Genomic DNA, 23832 nt, shown 5'->3' with positions numbered 1-23832 from the left:
GGTTCCGCCAATGGGCGCGGCCGGGCGAAAAAAGGGAAACAGTGCGTCCCGGGCCGGCCGCGGGGCTCGCCTGGAACGTCCGTCCGGAGCCCGGCGCCGGCGGAGCGGCGCGCCGGCCAATCAGCGGCGGCGGCTCGCGGCCCGAACGTTGGGGCCGCTCGGCCCCGCCCCGCGCTGTTGTTTGTGGTGTCGGCGGGGCCGCGCGAGCCGGACCCACCACAACATTCGGCCGGCGGCCGGCGGCGAGCGCGAGCCCAGTCAGGGGCGGCCGGCCGGGGTGGCCGGGCCTCGCGGGGCGCCATGTCGGTGAACATGGAAGAGCTGCGGCACCAGGTCATGATCAACCAGTTCGTGCTGGCCGCGGGCTGCGCGGCCGACCAGGCGAAGCAGCTGCTGCAGGCGGCCCACTGGCAGTTCGAGGTGCGTGAGGGGAGCACGGGTGGGGATGGGGGGTCGCCCTTGGCCCCGGGGAGAGGGCTGAGGGCGGCTCGGGGGGCGCGGAGGAGCCGGGGCGGTGGTTGGCCCGGGTGGCCGGCTTCCTCCCCGGCCCCGGGACGCGCTGACCGCCGCCGTGCTTGTCCGCAGACCGCCCTGAGCACGTTTTTCCAAGAAACCAACATTCCCAACAGTCACCACCACCATCAGATGGTAAGGGTGGGCGCGGAGCCGGGCGTCCCTGGCAGGGCGGGCCGGGCCCAGCGCGGGCCGGGGGCGACCCGGGGGCAGCCTCCGGTCCCACCCCGGGAGGTGGGGTAGGGGCAGCGGGGGGCAGTGCCGGAGCCGGCGAGGGGCGCGGGCCGGGGGGCGCTGTCAGCCGCGGGCGGTGACAGCCATGTTGCCGGGAAGCGTCGCTCCGCGAATGTAAACAAAGAGCCAAAATGTCTTCCAGGAAAGAGCGGCTCCCGGGGGCCGGTGCCGGGCTCGCCCCAAGTTTGCGAGCCGCCCCCGCCTCCCCCTCGTGCGGCTGCTGGGTCTCAGCCTCAAGACCCCGGGGGCACCAACGCTGGCCCCTGGGCGACGCGGGGCGCTGAAGTTGGGGGGCAGTAGGAACAGGAGACGAGGCCCTGGGGGAAGGGGGAAGGGCACTAGGATGAGGACCCCTAGCTGGGAGACGCCGCCCTCCCCCCAGAAGGGCCCAGCCTGGGGGGCCTAGACTTGGGGTGATTGCATGTCTGTGGGGGTGGTGATGATGGGGTCGCCGCCTGTCCACACACTGGGGCTGCAGGGAACGGGAACGGGATAGGTTCACCCTGGCCAGAGCTGGAGTTAGGCCCAACACCCGAAGGTGCCCCCCGTCGTGCTGAGCCCCAGGGGCGTGGGGATGGCCCCCCTTCCCACCCCACCCCTGTGTCCCCCATCAGCCCCCTGGGGTTGCCCCTGTGGCTCTGGGATGCTATCTTGGCATTTCCTGCGCTCTCTGCCCTTGCCCGGGTCTCCTCCGGTGCAGAGATGACACATGGCGCCTGGCGTGCCCCGCTTTCACAGTCATGAAGCTGAGCAGGCAGGGTGGGGGAGTGCTGGATGGACTCAGCACCCCCAGCTTTGCCCTGGCTTTGGCCGTGGCTGGGTGTGAGGGGAACAGAAGTGGCAGGTGCTGTGGGGGCTGCAGGGCTGGGATCACTTTGGAGACCAGCAGGGGGTCATCTCAGAGACTCCTGCCCCTGAGCCTGGCTGTGGGACCTGAGACCTCTGGCTCCTCCCTGCCTGGCAGCCGAGACCTGCTGCAGGGCCATGAAGGAAGAGGGACTGCTGTCCCCTCCCGTCCCAGTGCACCTTCCTGGCCAGGCTGAGGGGCCCAGTCCTCCCCGGGGAGGCAGTGGGTTTGCACCATGGCAACCAAATGAAGCCACCCCCAAGGGCCGGGGTTTCCTTAAACAAAATAAAAGGGGAAAGTTAGGCAAGGACACTAGAGACCTTAAGCCAGTAACACCAGAAGGGTTCTGGGGCATGGTGAGTGGGTGTCCCCCCAGGTGGCTGAGTTCCCCCAGAGCTGGACTCAGGATGGGGTGGGTGGTGCGGGTGGTCAAGGCCCCTGCTCTTCCCACAGCAGAGGGGAAGCTGTCCAGAGGGGCAGCAGCCTGCGGTGCAGAGCTAGGTAGCTGCGGCCGGGTGAACTGGGGAAGTGGGTCACGATGCTGTGATGCAATTGGCCCCCGCCCCCCACCCCCATTCATTGTTTCCTGCTGCCAAGAAGTCAGCCCTGTGTGTGTGGGGGGGTGGGTTGTGTACAGGGACTACTGAAGGGAGGGAGACATCCGGGTGGGGCCGGCCCCACACCAAGGCCTTTGTCCCCTGGGAGGACAGTGGTCTGATCCCTGGGTGCTGAGCTGCCCCCTCCTCCAGGTGTCCCCCCAGGGTCTGGAGTGTGTTTGGCTGTGGAATTGTGACAGTGTTCTACTAGGCGAATTGTTGGGGGAGGGGACGGTGTTACTAATATTAGGGGAGATCTACAGGACAACTCCCAGTGGCTTCCTGGGAAAGGCAGCAGCACATTGAAGCTTGTGGGGGACTTGCGTGGGTGCTGTGCCTTCCCACTAGCTGGGTGCTCCATCCCCCCCACTGTGGGCCATCTCAGGAGCCAGCCCTGGGAAGGGGACAGGGTACACTGAGGAACTGGGAGCCAGGGCTGGTGGCTGTGGTGGCACGGAAGCAGTAGCCCTAGTGCTGGCTCTGGGCAGCCTGGCATCAGGTGCAGTGCGGCCTGGCAGAGGAATGGAACCTGGGGAGCCCTCATGCTTGCCTCGCGCCTGTGCAGGTGCACCCTTGGCATCGGTTTCTCGTGGGTAAGGTCAAGGGAATCTTGGAGCCAACCAAGCCCCCCTTTTCCTCCAGAAGGCCCTTGAGTGCCAATGCTGAGGCCCCTGCAGCACTCCTGGTACTGGCGAGGCAGTTGGATTTGGCTCATGTTTTTGGCTTTTTTGGGTCAGGATGGGGACTGGCCCCAAAGGCCAGTTCGACCTGCAGGAGCCCCCTTTCTGGGAAGGGATCCCCACATCCCCACACCTGTGCTCTCTGCCCACAGATGTGCACGCCCAGCAACACGCCTGCCACACCGCCCAACTTCCCTGATGCGCTGGCCATGTTCTCCAAGCTCCGCACCTCCGATGGTTTGCAGAACGGCAACAGCCATACGGCCGTGGCCTGCTCCCCGCCTGCCAACTTCAGCCCCTTCTGGGCCTCCTCCCCACCCAGCCACCAGGCGCCCTGGATCCCGCCCTCCTCCCCTACTGCGTTCCACGGCCTGCACTGCCCACAACCCACATGGCCCCCTGGCGCCCCTCAGGCGGCCCCCCAGCAGAAAGCCATGGCGGCCATGGACGGCCAGAGATGAGACTGGAGGCCCAGGCGCTGGGCTGGAGCCGGGGGCAGTCCAGGGTTGTGGGGACATGGAGGGCCCGGGGTGGGGGGCACAGGGGAGGTGGGCGGGGTTTCCTGAAGATCGCACTGGAAGATTTTATAAAAAGATTTTTTGGGGGGGGGGTACAGTAAACTTCTGGGCCACTTGGGTCCCTCAGGAGTTTTTCTTCGGGCAAGCTTTGTTCCTTTTTAATATAGAACTATAATATATATGGATCTATAAATAGAACTAATGTATGCGAGAACAGTGGGGGAGGGGGCTGCCAGAGGCCTTTCCTAGGGCCAGGGGTGAGGGATCAGTGACCGCCACCTCCCCCACGTCACAGCCACAGCCCCAGGCAACATGGGCTCACAAGCTGGGTCCAGGGGTCTCCCTGCCTCTGCCTGGCTCCTGGTTGCTGGCTGTGTCCCCTCCATGGCTCTGCAGCTCCATCACTGGCCTCCAGCTGGATGTGCGTGTGGGGTCTGCAGGACTGAAGAGCCCGCTTGGGTGGAAAGCCAGAGCCTGCGTGACGGCCCCCTCCCCACACTGTCCCACGCACACCTGCGCTGGGGACGTAGGCACCGAGACCATGCCTGTGGGGTTTTTATTCCCAAATCAAAATCTCATCTTGCCAGGGTGAAATGTTAATTTAAAAACTTGTAAAAAAACAGAGACTTTTGTAACTTCCCCAGTCTGCAGTGCATTTATTTGCCTTGGTATGAAACCCCCCTTCTGGAAGGGGGAAGCGCTGGGAGGCTGCAGCACTGCCGGGACCACCAGAGTGTTGGTGATGAGGGCGTTTATGCCTAAGGATGGGGTCTGGGCTGTCACGGTCCTTTCTGGAGCCATCTCCAAAGCTCTAATGCCAGGTCCCCGGTTGCTTTCAGGGGTCAGATCAGGTTCCCACCTCTCCTTCCCCGCAGCCCTGCAGGGTTGGGTGAGCGGGGAGGAGGAGCCGGTTGGCCTGGCCGTGGGAGTGGGTGCGGGGCCACATGGCTGGGATTCCTCTGCCTTACACAATCATAGCCTCCTCCGTGGTCTACAGGGACCTGTGACCCAAGCTGGAGCGGGAGGAGGTCGGGTCCCAGGGCCAAGTGAAACTTGAGAGGGGCCCAGCCCGGCAGCTGCCCCACTCTAATTCTGGGCCTTCTCACATTGCCTGTGGGGCAACCCCTGCATGGGAGGTGCAGGGGGCAGGCTCCTTGGCGTGACATGCCCCACCCCATGCACTTAGGAGTTGGGTTTGTCCTTTCAGTTTTGTGCCCCCACTCCCGCCCCCGCTGGGAACCTCTGAGACTCCCTGGGGCCTCACTCTTGCTGGTACTACCTGTGTCTTCCTGGGCTGGAAGGGGCTGCCCCTAGCGGGTGGTGTGAGCAAGCAGGTGCAGAGATGATGGGGGCTGGTTTGGTGAGTGTCCCTCATGGCTCTTGCGTGGGTGAGGAGGGCTGGGTGGCCCCTCCTGCTGCTCTGCCCTGCCCAGCTGGCAAATTTGGCTTCAGGTGCAGGGAAACTGAGCCTAGCATCTGACATTTCAGGGCCTGGGGTAGGATCTGGGTGAGAGAAACAGGAGCTGGGCTGGAGGAGGGGCTGGCCTTGCCTCTTGGCTTGCTAAGGGAAGGGCCCGGGTATGGATGCCCACCTGGCCGCCTCTTCCTGGGTTGCCACTGTAGGATCCCACAGCCTAGAGTCAGGAGATCGGGACCGGCACGGGGCTGTATCAGGCTAAGCCTCTGCCTGCAAGCACCAGCATCCCATCAGGGCGCCTGTTCACATCCCGGCAGCCCCACTTCCCATCCAGCTCCCTGCTTGTGGCCTAGGACAGCAGTAGAGGACGGCCCAAAGCCTTGGAACCCTGCAGCCATGTGTGAGACCTGGAAGAAGCTCTTAACTTCGGATCGGCCCACCTCCATCTGGGGAGTGAATCAGTGAATGGAAGATCTGTCTCTCCTCTGTTAACTATGCTTTTCAAATAACAAATCTTTTTAAAAAGTTCCATTAGGTCTAGGGAGCTGCTCTTTGGCCGCATCCTGTCAAAGGCGTGGGCCAACACGTGCCCCGTAAGACAGCAAGGGTAGCCCACGCACTGGGTTCCTGCTCTCCACCAGGGAGCCCTCAAGGGAGCTCCGGATTCCTGGCTTCAGCCTGGCCCAGCATTTGGTTTATTTTACTGTTTTGTTGTTGTTTGTCGTTCATTGGAAAGTCAGATATACAGAGAGAAGAGACGGAGGAAGAGCTTCTGTTGATTCACTCCCCAAGCTGCCGCAATGGCCAGAGCTGATCCAATCCCAAGCCAGGAGCTAGAGCCTCTTCCGGGTCTCCCACACGGGTGCAGGGTCCCAAGGCTTTGGGCCACAAACAGACTGCTTTCCCAGGCCTCAAGCAGGGAGCTGGATGGGAAGCAAGGCTGTTGAGACATGAACTGGTGCCCATATGGGATCCCAGTGTGTGCAAGGCGAGGACTTTAGCTACCGTGCCAGGCCCTGGCTCAGCAGTTGGTACATGAACCTGCGGATGGGAATTCTGTTTTCCTTGTTGTCTTTCTCAGAAGCCTAGTTTAGCTAAAGAAAAAAAACCCCGCAGAGGCATGGGGTCTTAGCTATCACCAGGGAGAAGGGGAACCCCCCACCGCCGCCGGGAGCCTCCCCCACCCCATGCTGCCCCAGCCCCTGCCGCCTGCCTGCCTGCTACAGGTCAGGGGCTGTTTCCTTCCTCTGTGATTCTGTCGCCCCCTCGCCTCACCCCAAAGCAGCTTCTTGTCCCAGACATCCCTTTCCCATGTCAAGAGGGGTGCAAACGGGGTGGGGAGACCCCCAGCTCCTGCCCAGGCACTTCCGTACTGCTGAGGAGGAAACCGGTGAGGACAAAGCTGAGCTTCCTGCCCCCTCAAAAGTGCTGATGACTTCAGGGTTTTCCAGGCAGGCCTCAGGAAAGGAGGCTGCTCCTGGGGGAACCCCCTAATCTGGCGGAGGGAGCATGGAGCTGTCAGCAGTGCTGAGATCTGTTGGGTCACCATGTCTGGCCGGAGGCAGCTCTGCTGGCTTCACTGTCCCCACCCATCATCTGCAGGTGTGGGGCTGGCATGCAGCTGAGCCAAAGGCACAAGCAGGGCCTGGACCACCTGCAGGGCAGCGTCATGCACCACCCTCCATCCTGCTCCCCACACAGCTTTGGCCCAGGGGACCCCTGCTCCCCAGGTAGCCTTCAGGCTCCTGCTCTCCACTCCGAGCAAGCACCGGAGTGTGGCCATGGAAGCCTGCTGCAGGCAGCTGCCGCCCTCACCTCCAGGGTCCTGCTGGCACTGGGTCCCAGCCACCCAGGGTGCCTGCCCGACTGCCAGCACCCCGAGAGATCAGCTCCATCCGTCTACCTCACTGCCTGCTGGTGGTGGGCGCCTCCCACCAGATACTCCGCAGGGCCCCTGCTCCTTCTGAAGTATTTATTTATAGCTCTGCTCTGTGGGCAGGGGTGGAGCGCGGCCCGCGTGTGGGCTCCTCTAGGCCCTCCCCTGGGGGCACATCTAGGTGCCTGTCCAGTGCCTGCAGGGTCGCCATGTCCGCCGAGCTGAGGGGCAGGATCGCATTGGGCTCAGAGAGGCGGCCCTCGGAGGAGACGGGTCTGTCTTTCTGTTGTCGCAAAGAAACTGCAAAATGGTGGAGGGAGGAGGTGTCAGTTTTCTCTGCTTGGCTGTGCAGGCCCGCTGTGTTGGGGGATCCCTTCAGCTCACCCCAAGACTCTGGGGAAGCCAGGACTGGGAGGTACAGGACTTGCTCTGCACACCCCGGAGCTGGCAGCCGAGCTCCCTAGGCTCTTGGGCGAAGGAAATAGGCCACGAACTAGCACAGCTTCCACAGAGGCCAAGTGGCCACTGCTTCCCAGTGTGGGCGCAGGTACCGACAGGAACGGGAGGGCTCCCAAGACCACGGTTGGCAGCTGTTTCCCCAGCCCAGCAGTTGCCCTTTGAGCAGGTAGTGGAGTGTCTGGGTGACCTGGGGCAAGCCTTGTAAGCATTGTAAGCAGTCTGTTTTCTCACAGCTATAGTGGGGCTCAGGACAGCCCCCTCTGTGAGTAGTGACTCAAACATTGGCCCTGAAGGTTGATAAGAGTCCCCACCATTTTGGACTTGGGAATATCTGCTTCCCTTAACTCTGGGTTTCCTTAAGGTTCACACCCTGTAGGTTCAAATTTTGTTGTCCGCCAATCCGCTGTAACCTCACAACCCTGTTTTCCACCAGTCTGCTGTGACCTCATGATGCTGCACCCGACAGCACTGTCCATCGATCCCTCCTGCCCGTGTTCCCAATGCCCCCGGCCACAAGGACATGCTCCGTGTGTGTCGCTGTTGCTCTCTCTCTCCCTTGCTTGGAGCCCCCTCCTGTCGCTGAGGCAGGAGAGCTCCCTCTCTTCCTTTGTCTGTTTCTCTCTTTTCCTTTTTCTCTCTCTTTTCCTTTCTCTCTCTCTCTCTGCCTTTGCCCCCTTCCTCATGGCCACCTTTTCCTGCACCAAAGACCTCCTGTGTGACTCGCTGCATCCGGTGCTTTGGGTTTGTGGCAACAAGGTGAAAAGAGCTAACCGCCTCCCTCTTAGGCATGGGAATTCAAGTTGGCACTAAGTAGCCAGTGTCGCATATGGGTGCCAGTTTGAGTCTCCACTGCTCCATTTCCCATCCAGCTCCCTGCTAATGTCCCTGGGACTGTAGTGGAGGAAGGCCCAAGTGCTTGCCTGCCACCTACATGGGAGCCAGGGATGGAGTTCTAGGTTCCAGGCTTTGGCCTGGCCCAGCCCCAGCCACTGGGAACTGAACCAGTGGATGGAAGATCAGTCTCTCCCTCTCTGTACCTCTGCCTTTCAAATAGATGCATTTTCAGGGAGGAAAAAAAAATGGTCAGGGCCAGCACTGTGGTACAGCAGGTTAAGCCACTGCCTGCAGCACCACCAACATCCCATCTGGACACCCAGTTCGAGTCCCAGCTGCTCCGCTTCTGACCCGGCTCCCTGCCAACGTGTCTGGGAAAGCAGTGGAAGATGGCCCAAGTTGTTGGGTCCCTGCACCCATGTGGGGGAGAACTGGAAGAAGCTCCTGGTTTCATCATGGCCATTGTGGCCATTTGGGGAGAGAACCAAAAGATGAAAGACCCCTTCCTCTGTCTCTCTCTGTGATTCTGCCTTTTAAATAAATCTAAAAGAAAAAAAAATGAGGGGAAAAATGGTTCCCGAGTGTTGGATTTCTGAACAGTGCGTGGCGGGTGAGGAGACCTTGTTACGGGTGGACTGCCCAAGGCTCTGCACCTGTCTTGGCCACAGGCACCCCGAATGCTGGGACAGGACGGTGTTAGAGGCTCTGGGGCACCCTGGAAACTCCTGCCAGTTTTTTCAGGGTGCTGTGGATGTGTCCTTAAGCAGGAGTGACTTCGGTGCATCTCATGGGGTGGGGTGGGGCGGGGCCTCAGTCTAAGGAGCTCTAAGCTTCACTGCTTGGTGATTGAAGGACTTGAGTCAGGGGAGGGGCTAGATGAGCTCAGAGCCAGCTGTCTGGGTTCAGTCCTGCTCCGTGACCTAGCGGGCTTCCCAGGACCCTAGCTTGGGGCCCAGCAGCTACCCCAGGAGGCAGCATGTATGGGCTGGGGAGCACACCCCTGCCCCCATTTCCTCCACTGTGAGCCCCCACCACCACCCCCTGCCTGTCCACCAGGGCCCCTTCCTCTCTTCCCGGAAACAGAAAGTGAGGGCACCCAGGCAGGAAGGGGTGGCCCGGGGAGGGAAGGGGGAGGTGTGTGTAGAAGGAAGCTACCTGGGTTACTGTCCACCAGCGTGTGTGCACTCTGAGGCCGAGACGGTGGCTGGCTGCTGTCGCTTGGAGATTGCTGCTGGTGCACTTGGGGCCGGGATAGCTTAGGCTTGTGTCGGGATGACAGCCCTGCAGCCGGGGTGGAGGGGAGGGGACAAGGGAGGAGCTGGGGTTGGGGGGCTGGTGACAGGTGCACAGCAGTGCTTTTTCTGGACGGAAGCACATCATTCATTCCCAGATCCACCCACCCACGTTTCCATCCTGACTCACAGCACTCCCTGGGGAGCTCTGCACATCAGCCCTGAAGCAGGTGCTGGCGGGGGCAGTCCTACCTTGGGGTTTCCAGTCCCTGGAAGGGGAGGCTTCTGGCCAGGTCAGGCTGTGCTGGGAAGTGGCTAAGACAGCTCCCTTTGGGGACGGGGAACTGCAAGTGAGGCCTTCAGGGACCTGGGCAGTCCCCATGTTGGGGGCAGGGAAAGGGGGTGCTGAATTTTGCTGAGTTGGAGGGAGGCAGGGAGGGGCTCTGCCCGGGAGGCTGGGAGCTAAGGGGGCCAACACAGGCTAGCTGCCCCCACCTGCAGATGTTTGGCCAGAGGGCTGGACATGTACAGTCGGGGATGCGGACCAGGCAGGCATGGGCACTCACCATCCTTGGTCAGGATGCCTGGCAGCCTCGTGTCCATCCGTCCCTTGTATATGTGTCCATCCAAGCCCAAGATGTCCACCTCGTCGTGCTGTCGAGGTGGGCATGTACCCATCAACGTGGTCATGTCCACATGGCCTTCCCTCCCGCCTCTGGGACTCACCCCTGGCATCCAGCGGTCCCAGCACCCTCTCAGGGCCTCTGGGTGGCACCAGTGCAGAGCAGCGAGGTAGAAGAGGGTAAATGGCAGGGCTGTGGGGGCCTGTGGTGGGTGGGTAGGGGTTGGCAGAGCAGGGCAGGCAGCTGGCTGGGGCTGCGTGCGCTCTTACAGGCAGGACAGAAGCTGAGGCTAGACGTGGGTCTGATTAAGAAACTGCACTGGGACTAGTGCTGTGGCATAGTGAGTAATTCTGCCACCTGCAGCATCGGCATCCCATGGGGGTGCTGGTTCGAGTCCCGGGCCCTCCACTTCTAATCCAACTCCCTGCTGATGTGCCTGAGAAAACAGTGGGGGATGGCCTAAGGCCTTGGGCACCTGCACCCACGTGAGATACCCTGAAGAAGCTCCTGGCCCAGCCCTAACCATTGCAGCCATCTGGGGAGTAAACCAGCAGATGAAGGATCTCACCTCTCTCTTTGTAACTCCTTCAAATACGTAAATAAATGTTTTTTTAAAAAAAGGCAAAGGAAAGGAAGGAACTGCCTCAAGGTGTGGGGGGGGGCTGACTTCCAGAGTGACTTGGACACCTGGGGCCACTTCAGGCCCTTCCTGTGGGAGAGGCTGTGGTGGGGGGTTGGGGACTGACCTTCATGGTGATCTGGACCTCCTCCACAGGATACAGACCCTGAGACAGGTGTTGCAGGCGGGTGCGGCGGTAGGGGTAGGTGAGTGTGTGGCTGCCCCCGCAGCGCCGGGGCACGGTGGAATAGGTATAATCAGCCAGGTCCGGCATCCTGTGAGGAGGTGGCAAGGAGTCCCGGACATGCATTGAGGCTGGGGTCAGCCAGAGGGCAGTGGGGCGGCTCTCCAGGGGCCCTGGAAACCAGGGCAGGACACAGGGGTGACCAGTGGGTGAGGTGCTTACTCGCACGTCTTGGGGACTCTGCAGCCCCCGTGCCGTCCTGCCTACCGCTTGTAGCAGGGGGAACTGAGGCACTGGGCCTGCAGCAGCTCGCGGATCATCTGGCTGCTGGCCTTGGTGGAGCCGCCAAAGTGGATCTGCACCTTCTCAATGTCCAATAGCATCTTGGAGTGCATGGTGCGCAGACGCCGCACGCTGCGTTCCATCTGTGACAGGTCCCCACGTGCGAAGGCACTGCCCAGCTTGAGGCTGTAAGAGGGTGGGGGTACGGAGGGGAGAGTCAGCTCGGAATAGGATGGAGCCCCCTGGGGCACCCCACGGCTTTGCCTGGGCAAGCCTCATTAGGCAGGGTCCAGTCTGGGCCCAGCTGGCACTGGGAGACAGCCAGATGCAGAATTGGGCTGTCAGGGTCCACTGAGTGGCTTGGCCTGAGGGGCCAGGTTTGCGGGGGAGGGGGCAGGGGAGAGCTTTAGGCAAGGAGGAGGTACAGGTAAGTAAAGCATGGGGTGCCTGGCTCCTCCAGCCACGCCCAGGGCAGCATGAAGGAAGCCAGAGTGGAGGGCTGGAGTCAGGGTGAGCTTGGAGCCTTCCTCTGCCAAGCCGCTCGCTGGCTGGGTCCACCTGTATAGCTACGTGAGGCTGGCTCCACCCCTTCAGTGCCACAGCTGCTGGGGACAGCTGGACATGGCCCAAGGAGAAGGGGAGAAAGAGGAGCTCCCAAAGGTGCCTTGGGCCCTGGGCACAGTAAGGTCACTGCCGCCGGTTATCACTGGATCTCCCTCTGAGGACCCCCACGCTGGAAATGGCCTAGAGACCAGCCTGGTGGGGGTGACGTGGCGATGCAGCCGGCTAAGCGGCTGCCTGTGACGCTGGCATCTCTCATTGGAGCACCAGTTCAAATCCTGCCTCCTTCATTTCCCATCCGGCTCCCTGCTGCTGATGTGCCCAGCGTGGTCAAGTCTCTGCCGCCCATGTGGGAGGCTTGGATGGAATTTCTGGGGTCTGGTCTCAGGTCTCAGCCCAGCTGTTGTGGGCATTTTTTTTTTTTTTAAGATTTATTCATTTTATCACAGCCAGATATACACAGAGGAGGAGAGACAGAGAGGAAGATCTTCCGTCCGATGATTCACTCCCCAAGTGAGCCGCAATGGGCCGCTGCGCGCCGATCTGAAGCCGGGAACCAGGAACCTCTTCCAGGTCTCCCACGCGGGTGCAGTGTCCCAATGCATTGGGCCGTCCTCGACTGCTTTCCCAGGCCACAAGCAGGGAGCTGGATGGGAAGTGGAGCTGCCGGGATTAGAACCGGTGCCCATATGGGATCCCGGGGCTTTCAAGGCAAGGACTTTAGCTGCAAGGCCACGCCGCCGGGCCCTGTTGTGGGCATTTAAGTAGCAAACCAGCAAATAAAAGCTCTCTGCCTTCCAAAGCAATAACTTTTAAAGAAGAAGGAAGTTGGTCTGGCGCCCATCTACTCTAGCAGGCCCTATGTGCTGTCCCTCATGGCTCCTCTGCTGTTGTGTCCTGCCAGGGCATCTTGTGGGGAGGAGACTTCACCCATCCAGTCCATGTGAAGCCCCACCCAAGACCTCCCGCTGTTTCATACTTGCGGCCCTGCTGCCGAACCTGCTCCAGCTCAAACACTGTGTAGGGGCGGATGGAACGGTGGCCTGGCAGGCTGGGACCCACAGGTGTCACAGGGATCAACCTCAGTGGGGGCAGAGTGAGAGAAGGAGCTCAGTGCAGGAGAGATGCAGCCCCCAGCGCTCCTCCGCCGAGGGCATCTGCTCAACGCCACCACCACCCCTGGCCCACCTGGGGAGGACCAAGTTGGGAGTAGGACCAGGGAAGGACAGATGGGCAGCAGGCAGAGTGCTTGCACCCACCAGCTGGAGTGTGCAATGGATGGGCACTCACTGTCCAGTCACAGGCGTCTCCAGGGGACGGTCGCACGAGAGGCAGTGGAAGTGTGCCAAGAGTTGCCTGTCGGGAATGGATGAGGGTGAGAGCCACTGGAGGTGGTGGCGGGGCACAGCTGGAGGTCCCTGAAGGCTGGCGGCATACCTGGGACTTGCTCCTCCCAGGCAGAGTATTCCACATCTGCTCATCCTATCCCAAAGCCTATGGGCTCCAGCCAGGAACCCCTGAGGGTGGTGCCCTGGGCATGCCTTGGGGGGCCCCTGGCGGCCACTGGTGGGAATGCTGGCATTCAAGCCCACCACAGGCTAGCTCCTGGGAACCCCTTCTTGGCCTAGGGGGTCAGTGTCACACAGCACAGCCCAGAGAGCCATGAACCTTCCCCAGGCCCCTCCTCTGAGCTACAAATGCCTTGCAAGCCTTTTTCAGTGTCCCACACCCGGCCCCTACCTCCGCATGGCGGCTGCATCGTCCGCCTGGTAGAGCGGGGAACGCTCCTTGAGCTGCTGTCGCAGAGATTTCCAGCGGTCCTCCAGCAGCTGCTTCAGTGGATCCAGCTCCAGGCGGTCCAGCTACACAACGGTGGGATGGGGCAGGCGTGTGTGCCAGGTGAGCAGAAGGCAGCAGGTGTGGTTCTGGGTCCCCCTGCCATTGGCCTGCCCCACCTGCCTTGCTGTCCATCTCCATCAGGAGCCGATCCAGCATCTTCTGCCAGTCCTGCTCCTGCCCACTCATCTTGGCCACCAGCTCCTGCATCATGTGGTTCAGCTGCTCTGTGGTGGCATCGAACTGGACACGACTCACTTTGGCCGCCAGGGCGCTCTTGTCTGCTTTCTGCCCGGGAGAGAGAGGAGGATGAGGCCCGATTTGGGCCAGAGCCCAGTGCGGGGGTTCAGGAGCCCCTCACCCCTCAGGCCTTGGGCAGGTGCAGCTGGCAACCCGCCTACCACATCAATCTCCATCTCCAGGTGCCCCCGGTTGGCCTTTTCCTTCTCCAGCTTCTCCAGACCCTGGTACAACACCTGGTGGGGGCAGGACCAGCAGAGAATAAAGAGCCGATTGGCTGCGCACTGACCCAGGGGCAGGGTGGGCAGGGCGCCGTCCACGGCTCACATCAATGTCCTTCTGCTTTTGCCGGTGGTCTTCGATGAGGTGGCTGGTGGTGATGTTGAGCTTCTCACAGTCCCCTTGCACCTGCAGGATGGCACTCTGCACATGGCCCAGCAGCTCTTCATCCTGTGGGGCACAGTGCAGGTGGGGAAAGGCGGTCGGAGAGAGGCTCTGGGGCCGTTTCCGGGGAGTTGCCCCGTAAGCAGGCCCCTCCTGGTGCTTCTCAGCAGCCTTTGTCTCCCAAGGGGACACACCCACAGTCCTCCCTGCCATCCCCAGGGACAGGCTGCAGGGCTCTGCAGTGAGCGGCTGACCCCAACGGGGCTGTGGCTGGGAGGCCTTGGGAGAGGAGCCGGGCCTCACCTGGCTTTGGAGCTTGGCTTTCTTGGAGGGCCTGGAAGCGGCCAGGTTGCTGACCATGTCCTGCAGCTGCTCGTAGCGCTGCACCAGCAGGCTGACCTGGTGGCTCAAGTCAAGGCTGCAGGCCGGACAGGTGGCCTCCGGGTTGATCTGGCCGGGAGCCATGGCGACCGGAGCCTTGATGGAGGGCATGCTCATGGACAGCAGGGTGGAGGAGGAGGTCAGCATGCTCTCAATGATGGCACGGAGCTTGTCCAGCTGGGGCAGGAGAGACCACGTTTTGCCCACATGGGCACTGCCAGTGGCAGGTGGTGAGGGCAACTAGGGGAGTAGGACTCTGCCTCTGCACTGTGACCCCATGGACAGCCACCAGAGGGTGCTGAATCAGCCCCATGCGGGAGGGTGGTTTCTAGACCTTTCTCCAGCCAGCCCAGGGCCAGAGCAGATCCTGCAGTGAGATCCTCTTAGGGTGCTACTGTCTGCTGGTTAGCCTGTGCGCACTTTGGGAAGGAGGGGAGCTGTGGGGGGCCCTGGGATGGGAAGGCTATCTCCCTCCCTCAGCATGGGCCAACCCACCAGGGAGGAATGGTACCCATGCTTGCTTGCTGGCACTGTGGCTCTCACGGGCCAGGCAGGGGCTGTCTCTCTCAGGGGCCCCTCTTGCTGGCTGTAGCGCACACACCATCACCACCTGTCCCAGTGGGCAGCTGATTCCGAGGAGGGCGCGGAAAGGATCATACTGATGGCTACCCAGCTTCACAAACGGGCTCAAGGCCACCTTGTGTGCTTGGAAAAGATGGACCTTTCTGTGCGAATTATTTAAGGGAGGCCTCTTTCCTGGCCGCTGGGAATGGACACACTTGGCCTCCAAGCTGGCTTTGTCCTGGGAGGGGCCGGCAATCAGGCAGAGCTGTCCTCCCGTTCCCCTACCCAGACGCACACACATGGCCAGTCAGAGAGGAGGCCTTGACCCTCACCTGTTCCTGCAGGTAGAAAGATGCCTCAGAGACGGAATTCTCCATGGTGGCCTTGCCCTGCACTTGGCTCTCCCGCAGCTCAGCCAGCTCCTTCTCAATGTCAGCCACGGTGACTCTGCCATGACGTGACGGGGCCCCTTGCCTGGTTCCACTGCAGCCCAGAGCTGCCCCAGTCCACCCACGCAGACACCTGGCTAGCAGGGACCACCTCCCCCTTCCCCAGCAGGCTCTTGTCTGGGGACCTCCCAAGGGTCTGGGGAGCTCCTGAGCCTTGATAGTGTGTGGGACCAGTGGGGGATTTAGGCTGGCTCTTCATGAGCTAGGTTAGTTCCAGGACACAGGCCCTCCTGGGCCACGGGGTGCGTCTCACCTGAGGATGCCCAGCTGCAGGCCCAGCTGCCCGCCTTTCAGCTCCTTCCCCGCCTCCAGCTCCCCTTCGGCCTCTACCATCTTCTGCAGTTTCTCCAGCTACAGACCCAGGGGAAGAAGATGGGGCTCAGGCATCCCCCCAATTCCTGACGCTAGCCCATGGTGCAAGCCCTTCTGCTCTTGGACTGACCATGTGTCCAGCATGCCTCCCTGCCCTTCGTCCCCCTGCAGGTGGAGGCAGCCAGCATCAAGCGAATGACTAAAGGTCCAGCAGCCACTGGACATGATCTCCGGTCCTGGAGGGGGACTGGCTGTGCAGAGTGGAAGGAGTTAAGTCCTTCCTGTTTGGCTCAGCCAAGTCTGAACGGCCTTGAGCATCCAAGGTTAGATCCAGGAGATGACCACGGTAAGGTGAGCCATGTGCTTCTTCAGGGAGGTCGGCAAAGTCACATGGCAGGTGAGATCCAGCAGGGTGATGGTGTGAGGGACCTGCAGGGGTGATGCTGTGAGGGACCTGCAGGGTGATGCTGTGAGGGACCTGCAGGGGTGATGCTGTGAGGGACCTGCAGGGGTGATGGTGCGAGGGACCTGCAGGGGTGATGCTGTGAGGGACCTGCAGGGTGATGGTGTGAGGGACTTGCAGGGGTGATGGTGTGAAGGACCTACAAGGGTGATGGTGTGAAGGTCCTACAGGGGTGATGGTGTGAGGATCCTACAGGGGTGATGGTATGAGGGACCTGCAGGGGTGATGGTGTGAAGGACCTACAAGGGTGATGGTGTGAAGGTCCTACAGGGGTGATGGTGTGAGGATCCTACAGGGGTGATGGTATGAGGGACCTACAGGGGTGATGGTGTGAGGGTCCTACAGGGGTGATGGTGTGAGGGACCTGCAGGGGTGATGGTGTGAGGATCCTACAGGGTGATGGTATGAGGGACCTACAGGGGTGATGGTGTGAGGATCCTACAGGGGTGATGGTATGAGGGACCTACAGGGGTGATGGTGTGAGGGACCTGCAGGGGTGATGGTGTGAAGGTCCTACAGGGATGGCCAGAGGGACCTACAGAGTGATGGCGAGTGGACCCAGCAGGGTGATGGTGAGGGATTTACAAGTGTGCCAGTGGGGGATTTGCAGGGGTGATGGCATGAGGAACCTACAGTGGGAACACCCCTGCCCTCCATTCATGCCCCAGTTTGCCCGGGAAGGTAAAGCGAACAGACTCCCTGGTTCTCACTTTTGCTTTTTCCTGCCGGAACTCTTTGGCCAGAATCTTCAGGTTCTTGAGTTGATCCTGCAGGTCTGGGGGCATGGTCTTTTTGACTGTGAGAAATCGGAAGTCTGAGCGTCAGGGGGGTCTGCGCCTCTGCCTCCAGACCCTACAGCCAGGGAGCACCCTGCCCCCTCCCACCGCCAGCCTGCTCAGAGAAGGCAGCAAACACTGGGGCTGCGGGGGAAAGGAAGAATGGTGCCATGGCACAGTAGACTAAGCCTCTGTCTGCCAAGTCAGCATTTCATAGGATGCCAGCAGGAGTCCCAGCTGCTCCACTTCCCATCCAGCTCCCTGCTTATGGCCTGGGAAAGCAGAAGAGGGTGGCTCCTGCATCCATGTGGAAGATCTAGAAGAAGCTCCTGGCTTTGGATCAGCTTAGCTCTGGCCATTACAGCCATTTGGGAAGTGATCCAGTGGATGGAAGATCTTTCTCTGTGTGTCTCCCCTTCTGTGTTCTCTGCCTTTCAAATAAAAATACTACACTTGATCTTAGCCAAAAGGCCAAGAAATTATTCAAATAAATATAATTTTTTTTAAAGATTTGTTTTTATTGGAAAGGCGGATATACAGAGGAAGAGAGACAGAGAAGAAGATCTTCTGTCCGATAGTTCACTCCCCAAGCGGCTGCAATGGCTGGAGCTGAGCCAATCCTAAGTCAGGAGCCAGGAGTTCTTCTGGGTCGCCCACACAGGTGCAGCGTCCCAAGGCTTTGGGCCGTCCTCTACTGCCTTCCCAGGCCACAGACAAGGAGCTGGATGGGAAGCAGGGCTACTGGGATTAGAACCAGTGCCCATATGGGATGCCGGTGCATTCAAGGTGAGGACTTTAACCACTACGCTATTGCGCCAGGCCCTAAATATAAATATTTTAGAAAAACTCACTGTGTGGGCCTGGCATGATAGCCTAGTAGCTAAAGTCCTTGCCTTGCACGCACCGGGATCCCATGTGGGCGCCAATTCTTTTTTTTTTTTTTTTTAAGATTTATTTATTTTTATTACAAAGTTAGATATACAGAGAGGAGAAACAGAGAGGAAGATCTTCCGTCCGATGATTCACTCCCCAAGTGACCACAACAGCCGGTGCAGTGCCGACCCGGAGCCAGGAGCCAGGAACTTCCTCCAGGTCTCCCACACAGGTACAGGATCCCAAAGCACTGGGCCATCCTCGACTGCTTTCCCAGGCCACAAGCAAGAAGCTGGATGGGAAGTGGAGCTGCCGGGATTAGAACCGACACCCATATGGGATCCAGGCACGTTCAAGGTGAGGACTTTAGCTGCTAGGCCATGTCGCTGGGCCCAGTGGGCACCAGTTCTAATCCCAGCAGCCCCGCTTCCCATCCAGCTCCCTGCTGGTGGCCTGGGAAAGCAGTCGAGGACGGCCGAAATCCTTGGGACCCTGCACCTGTGTGGGAGACCCAGAAGAGTCTCCTGGCTCCTGGCTTTGGATTGGCTCAGCTTCAGCCATTGTGGCCACTTGGGGAGTGAACCAGCGAGTAGATCTTTCTGTCTCTCCTTCACTATGTAAATCGGACTTTCCAATTAAAAATAAATAAATAAATAAATAAATAACACACACACACACACACACCCCTCACTGCATTGTGGTGCTTTCGGGGAGGCCAGGGAGAGGGTTTGGGGGCCCTGGAGCTCTCTGTCAGCCCTGACGCTTGGTCCCCTCGAGGGCTTGGGGCCCTGGCCTGCCCCTTTCAACCGCCTCTGAGATCTGCCTTACTCCCTGGGCTCGTGGCTGTGAATGAGCAAATGTAAAGTGCCCCACTTCAATGTTCTTGGTCCACCTGCCTGCTGGAACTACCATTCCCCAACAAACCCCACTCTGCACCCCAAACCGCCCCTGGGCAAAGGTGCCAGGGTCCTGCTGCTGCACCCCCATCTCGAGGCTCCATCCCTCCCACTGGTTGATCACCCCACCCCGCTGTGCTCATTTGGACCCTCCCTGCCTGAAGGCTATGGGGGATCCCAGGAGGCACAGAGAAGGGGTTGCTGACTTCAGGGTGTCCGCAGGGAAAGCCCAGCAGCCAGGAGTTGAGGCCAGGGCTGCAAAAGGAAGCCATTAACCGGCAGCGGGGGTGCCCCAGATGCAAGGGGTACCCACCCATCAGGGACAACAGGTACTGTATCTTCTCCAGGTCTGACTTGCCAGTCTGCTCCTTGTCCAGGTCCTTCATGCTCTCCTTGAACTCCACGTAGAGGCCGATGAGCTCGCCTACCAGCCGGAACGTCTCCACTGCCATGGGGAAGCTGGGCTCGACCCTGTCCAGGGAGTCGTGCCGCTCTCTGTGGATGTCGCTCCTTTCTGATGAGGTCGTGTGGAGATGGCTGTGGGAGTCCTGCCCCGGGGGTGCCGCATGGAGCATGACTCTTGATTGGCCCGTGACATGGATTCTGCTCAGGTCACGCCTGCGCTGATCCACACCCAAGTGGCCTGGGTCACGGTGAGCAGAATGCCTGGGACCCTCATGGTCTGGGGGAGCGTACGTGGCAGCAGGTGGTGTGGCTGGCGCTGGCTGGTGCTGCTCATCTGGACCTGAGGGTGCCAGACGTTCTTGCTCTGGGTGTGCAGACCCCAAGCCCGTGCTTCCTGGGGTCAGGCCATGCTGGTCTGTGCTGGGATGCACCAAACCTTGCCCATAAGTTCCTGGTGGCACCCTTTGATACATACTTGGTGATGCCAAACCTTGACTGCCTACAAGTGATGGCATGTGGCCATGCAGCTCTCTGCCACGGGGCGGCATACGATACTGATGATGTGGTGGTGGCACAATCTGAAAGTTGCTCTGCAGTTCAGGCAAGCCCTGACTCCCTGTGTGAGGTGCTCTCACGCCTTGCTCATCGGCACCTGGCAGTCTCCAACTAGACTGTGCTAAACCATGTGGGTATGTACCGTGTTGCATCAAAACATGCTGATCTGAGCCAGGTTGTGTCAAACCAGGGGGATAGGCACTAGGCCACACCCGCCCCTGCCGATCCATTCGAGGTTGCACCATACCAAGATGACCTGTACCTGGTGCGACCAAAGCTTGCTCATCTGTACCAGCTTGCACCAAATGACGGTGATCCAACCCAGGTGGGACCAAGCCTTGCTCATCTGCACCAGGCTGCACTAAACCGCTTGTATCTGTACCAGCTTGCACCAAACTCTTCTCACCTGTACCACTTTGCACCAAACCACTTTCATCTGCACCAGGGTGAACGAAACCAAGCTGAGCTGCACCAGCTGGCAACAAATTGCTTGCATCTGCACCAGGTTGCACCAAACCACGCTGATCCACTCCAGGCTGCAACAGTCCTTGTGGGTACATACTGGATGGCACCAAACCAGGTGGATACATACCGGGTGACACCAAGCCGCGTGGATACATCCCAGGTGGCCACAACCCATGTGGATACATACCAGACTGTGCCAAGTCACGCTGATCCACTGCAGACTGTGCCAAATCAGGCTGATCCACTCCAGGCTGCGCCAAGCCACGCTGATCCATTCCAGGCTGCGCCATACCAGGCTGGCCCACTGCAGACTGTGCCAAATCAGGCTGATCCACTCTAGGCTGTGCCAAGCCATGTTGATCCACTCCAGGCTGTGCCAAATCATGCTGATCTCCAGGCTGTACCAGAACATGTGGATACATTCCAGGCTGCACTAAACCACGTGGATACATTCCAGGCTGTGCCAAAACATGTGAATACATTCCAGGCTGTGCCAAACCATGTGGATACATCCCAGGCTGCACCAAACCAGGCTGACCCACTGTAGATTGTGCCAAACCAGGCTGATCCACTCCGGGCTGCACCAAACCAGGCTGGCCCACTGCAGACTGTGCCAAACCAGGCTGATCCTCTCCAGGCTGCGCCAAACCAGGCTGATCCACTCCAGGCTGCGCCAAACCAGGCTGCGCCAAACCAGGCTGCTCCACTCCAAGATGCACCAAACCAGGCTGCGCCAAACCAGGCTGATCCACTCCAGCCTTTGCCAAATCATATGGATACATTCCAGGCACCAAACCACGTGGGTACATTCCAGACTGCACCAAACCTTGTGGGTACATTCCAGGTTGTGCCAAACCACGTAGATACATCCCATGCTGTGCCAAGCCAGGTGAATATGCACCAGGCTGTGCCAACCCATGCCGATCCACTCCAGGTTGGGCCAAGGCACGCTGATCCACTCCAGGCTGTGCCAAATCAGGCTGTTCCACTCCAGGCTGCGCCAAGCCACGCTGATCTACTCCAGGCTGTGCCATACCAGGCTGGCCCACTGCAGACTGTGCCAAGCCACGCTGATCCACTCCAGGCTGCCCCAAACCACGCTGATCCACTCCAGGCTGCGCCAAGCCACGCCGATCCACTCCAGGCTGCACCAAGCCACGCTGATCCACTCCAGGCTGCCCCAAACCACGCCGATCCACTCCAGGCTGCACCAAGCCACGCTGATCCACTCCAGGCTGCCCCAAACCACGCCGATCCACTCCAGGCTGCACCAAGCCACGCTGATCCACTCCAGGCTGCCCCAAACCACGCCGATCCACTCCAGGCTGCCCCAAACCACGCCGATCCACTCCAGGCTGCACCAAGCCACGCTGATCCACTCCAGGCTGCGCCAAACCACGCTGATCCACTCCAGGCTGCGCCAAGCCACGCTGATCCACTCCAGGCTGCCCCAAACCACGCTGATCCCTGCCAGGTTGTATGACCCCAGATATTTCCAGATTGGGCCGTACAAGATTTTGTTGGTCTGCGCTGGATTGCATTAAGCCAGGTGACACCAAGCCATACTGATAGGGAAGAGGTGAGACAAAGCCATGTTGCTGCAGGCCAGCCCATACCAGGCCTGGTTGATCAGTGCCAAGCGGTGCCATGCCACTCTCATCCATGCCAGGCTGTACCATACGCCATTGGTCTGTGCCGGGAAGTGCCAACACAGGTTCATACATGTTGTGTTGCTCTGTGCTAGGCACTTCCAGTGCTTGTTGGTCTCTGTCAGCTGTTGAGGGTGGCATCACATCACGCTGGTCCATGGCAGATGCTATCCATGCCAGGTCATCCAAGTCAGGAGGCAGCTGACCCAGGTAGGGCACCATGCCACGTGGATGAACTCTGGGCTGTACCAGTCCAGGCTGGTCCACGCTAGGTGTTGCTGGTCCATGCTGATCTGGCCTTAGGTAGACTTGACCGTGGCTAAAGGGCACTGCACTGTACTGAGGGTAATGTACTGGGGGCAGGTCCTGAGGTAGGGGACCCAGCTGGGAACCTCGCTCAGCTCTCCTTGAACGTGTCGGGAAAAGCTGCTCCATGCCCCTGCGATGACCAGCCTCCACTGGGATCTGAGCTCCAGGAGATTGCTGGGACCTTGGTGTGCTGGCATCCTCACTGGTCCTTGGGTGCTGTTCGCTACCCAGGACACCGGTAGCAGGGAGGCCCCAGACTTGCTCCCTGCTAGTGACTCTTTCAGAGGGGTGTCCCGTGCCACTGGAGACTGAGCCGGTCTTAGCTGGGCCGAACCCCCTGGCAGGATCAAAGGCCTGCTCAGTGCTCAGCTGCCTGGGGGAGGCTCCGCTTGGAATCACGTCGCTGGTCGTTATGGACGACAGCCTTCTGCGCTTGGCAAGTTCCAGCAGCGTTTCTGAGCCCTGGAAGGAGAACAGGGACTTAGTGAGACACACTCCCACGGGGGTCGGCAGGACGAGCCAGGGTGTTGGAAAAGAACCCCTCTGGTCCTGAAAGCTACGCTGAACAGACTTGGGCACTTCTCAGGGAGAGTCTCCCCAATTTGGGGGACTGGTACATTTGCAAAATGTATCCCAACAGTCACTTCATTCAAAATGAGGGAAAACAGAAAGAAACACAAATGATTCCCCCAGGCTAAGTCCAAAGTCTCTTTCTGGCTGCCTTACTTGTCTCCCTCTCATAGACACTCCCACCATGCCACCTTCCAACATGACAGAGAGAGAGAGAGACCTTCTACCCACCCACTGGCCCACTCCCCCCAAAAGCTGCAGTGGCCAGGGTGAAGCCAGGAACCCACAGCAGTAGCAAAGGCTCAGGTGCTGGGGCCATCCTCCACTGCTTTCCCAGGCACATCAGCAGGCAGCTGGGTTGGAAGTAGAGCAGCTGGAACATTAACTGGGTGCCAAGTGGGATGCTGCCATTGCAAGGGGCAGCTTAACCTATGGTAACACATCGGCCCCTAGAAATTCTAGAACTGAAAATTAGAATAAAACTGAGTGGAGGGCCTGGCGGCGTGGCCTAGCGGCTAAAGTCCTCGCCTTGCACGCGCTGGGATCCCATATGGGCGCCGGTTCTAATCCCGGCGGCCCTGCTTCCCATCCAGCTCCCTGCTTGTGGCCTGGGAAAGCAATACAGGACGGCCCAAAGCCTTGGGACCCTGTGCCAGTGTGGGAGACCCGGAAGAGGTTCCTGGCTCCTGGCTTTAGGTGGGCGCAGTACTGACCGTTGCAGTCACTTGGGGAGTGAATCAATGAATGGAAGATCTTCCTCTCTGTCTCTCCTCCTCTCTGTATGTCTGACTTTGTAATAAAAATAAATAAATCTTAAAAAAAAAACTGAGTGGAGAATTCAATAGTGGATCTGAGCTGGTAGAAAAATCAGCCAACTTAAAAAATAGGTCAATTGAGATTATTCTGTCGGAAGAAAGAAAGAAAAGAAGGAAGGAAAAGAAAGAAAGAAAAGTGAACAGAGGGCCCGGCAAAGTCCTCGCCTTGCACGCACGAGGATCCCGTATGGGCGCCGGTTCTAATCCCGGCGGCCCTGCTTCCCATCCAGCTCCCTGCTTGTGGCCTGGAAAAGCAGGCGAGGACGGCCCAAAGCCTTGGGACCCTGCACCCGCAAGGGAGACCTAGAAGAGGCTCTGGGCTCCTGGCTTGGGATTGGCTCAGTCCTGCCATTTTGGTCACTTGGGGAATGAATCATCAGACGGAAAATCTTCCTGTCTCTCCTCTGTATATTTA

The 23832-nt window shown here is 59.7% G+C and overlaps 2 protein-coding genes across 3 annotated transcripts in view; one reads left to right on the top strand and one right to left on the bottom strand.

The window, feature by feature from the left end:
- Window positions 1–68: 68 nt before the first annotated feature.
- On the top strand, window positions 69–3670 carry UBALD2 (UBA like domain containing 2). The gene is made up of 3 exons (XM_004592885.3): window positions 69–420; window positions 586–648; window positions 3023–3670. The coding sequence occupies exons 1-3, from the start codon at window positions 301–303 to the stop codon at window positions 3329–3331; spliced, it is 492 nt and encodes a 163-aa protein (XP_004592942.2). The 5' UTR covers window positions 69–300; the 3' UTR covers window positions 3332–3670.
- Window positions 3671–6763: 3093 nt separating this feature from the next.
- QRICH2 (glutamine rich 2) overlaps window positions 6764–23832 on the bottom strand; it is a 159731-nt gene continuing 142662 nt past the window's right edge. For both annotated transcript variants that reach the window (XM_058676559.1, XM_058676558.1), the window contains 16 exons: window positions 18963–22494; window positions 16815–16900; window positions 15583–15680; window positions 15213–15327; window positions 14239–14493; window positions 13879–14001; window positions 13713–13787; window positions 13435–13599; window positions 13216–13337; window positions 12766–12831; window positions 12455–12556; window positions 10900–11100; window positions 10576–10723; window positions 9773–9860; window positions 9130–9255; window positions 6764–6981 (listed from right to left, as the gene is read on the bottom strand). In XM_058676559.1, coding sequence (XP_058532542.1) covers window positions 6782–6981; window positions 9130–9255; window positions 9773–9860; window positions 10576–10723; window positions 10900–11100; window positions 12455–12556; window positions 12766–12831; window positions 13216–13337; window positions 13435–13599; window positions 13713–13787; window positions 13879–14001; window positions 14239–14493; window positions 15213–15327; window positions 15583–15680; window positions 16815–16900; window positions 18963–22494 — 5502 coding nt within the window. In that variant the 3' untranslated portion in view covers window positions 6764–6781. The remainder of the gene's footprint in view (window positions 6982–9129; window positions 9256–9772; window positions 9861–10575; window positions 10724–10899; window positions 11101–12454; window positions 12557–12765; window positions 12832–13215; window positions 13338–13434; window positions 13600–13712; window positions 13788–13878; window positions 14002–14238; window positions 14494–15212; window positions 15328–15582; window positions 15681–16814; window positions 16901–18962; window positions 22495–23832) is intronic.

This window comes from Ochotona princeps, chromosome 17 (genome assembly GCF_030435755.1).
Source record: "Ochotona princeps isolate mOchPri1 chromosome 17, mOchPri1.hap1, whole genome shotgun sequence".
Lineage (NCBI taxonomy): Eukaryota > Metazoa > Chordata > Mammalia > Lagomorpha > Ochotonidae > Ochotona > Ochotona princeps.
The sequence above is the reverse complement of the archived record's forward strand: the minus strand, read 5'-3'. Positions and strand labels throughout refer to the sequence as shown.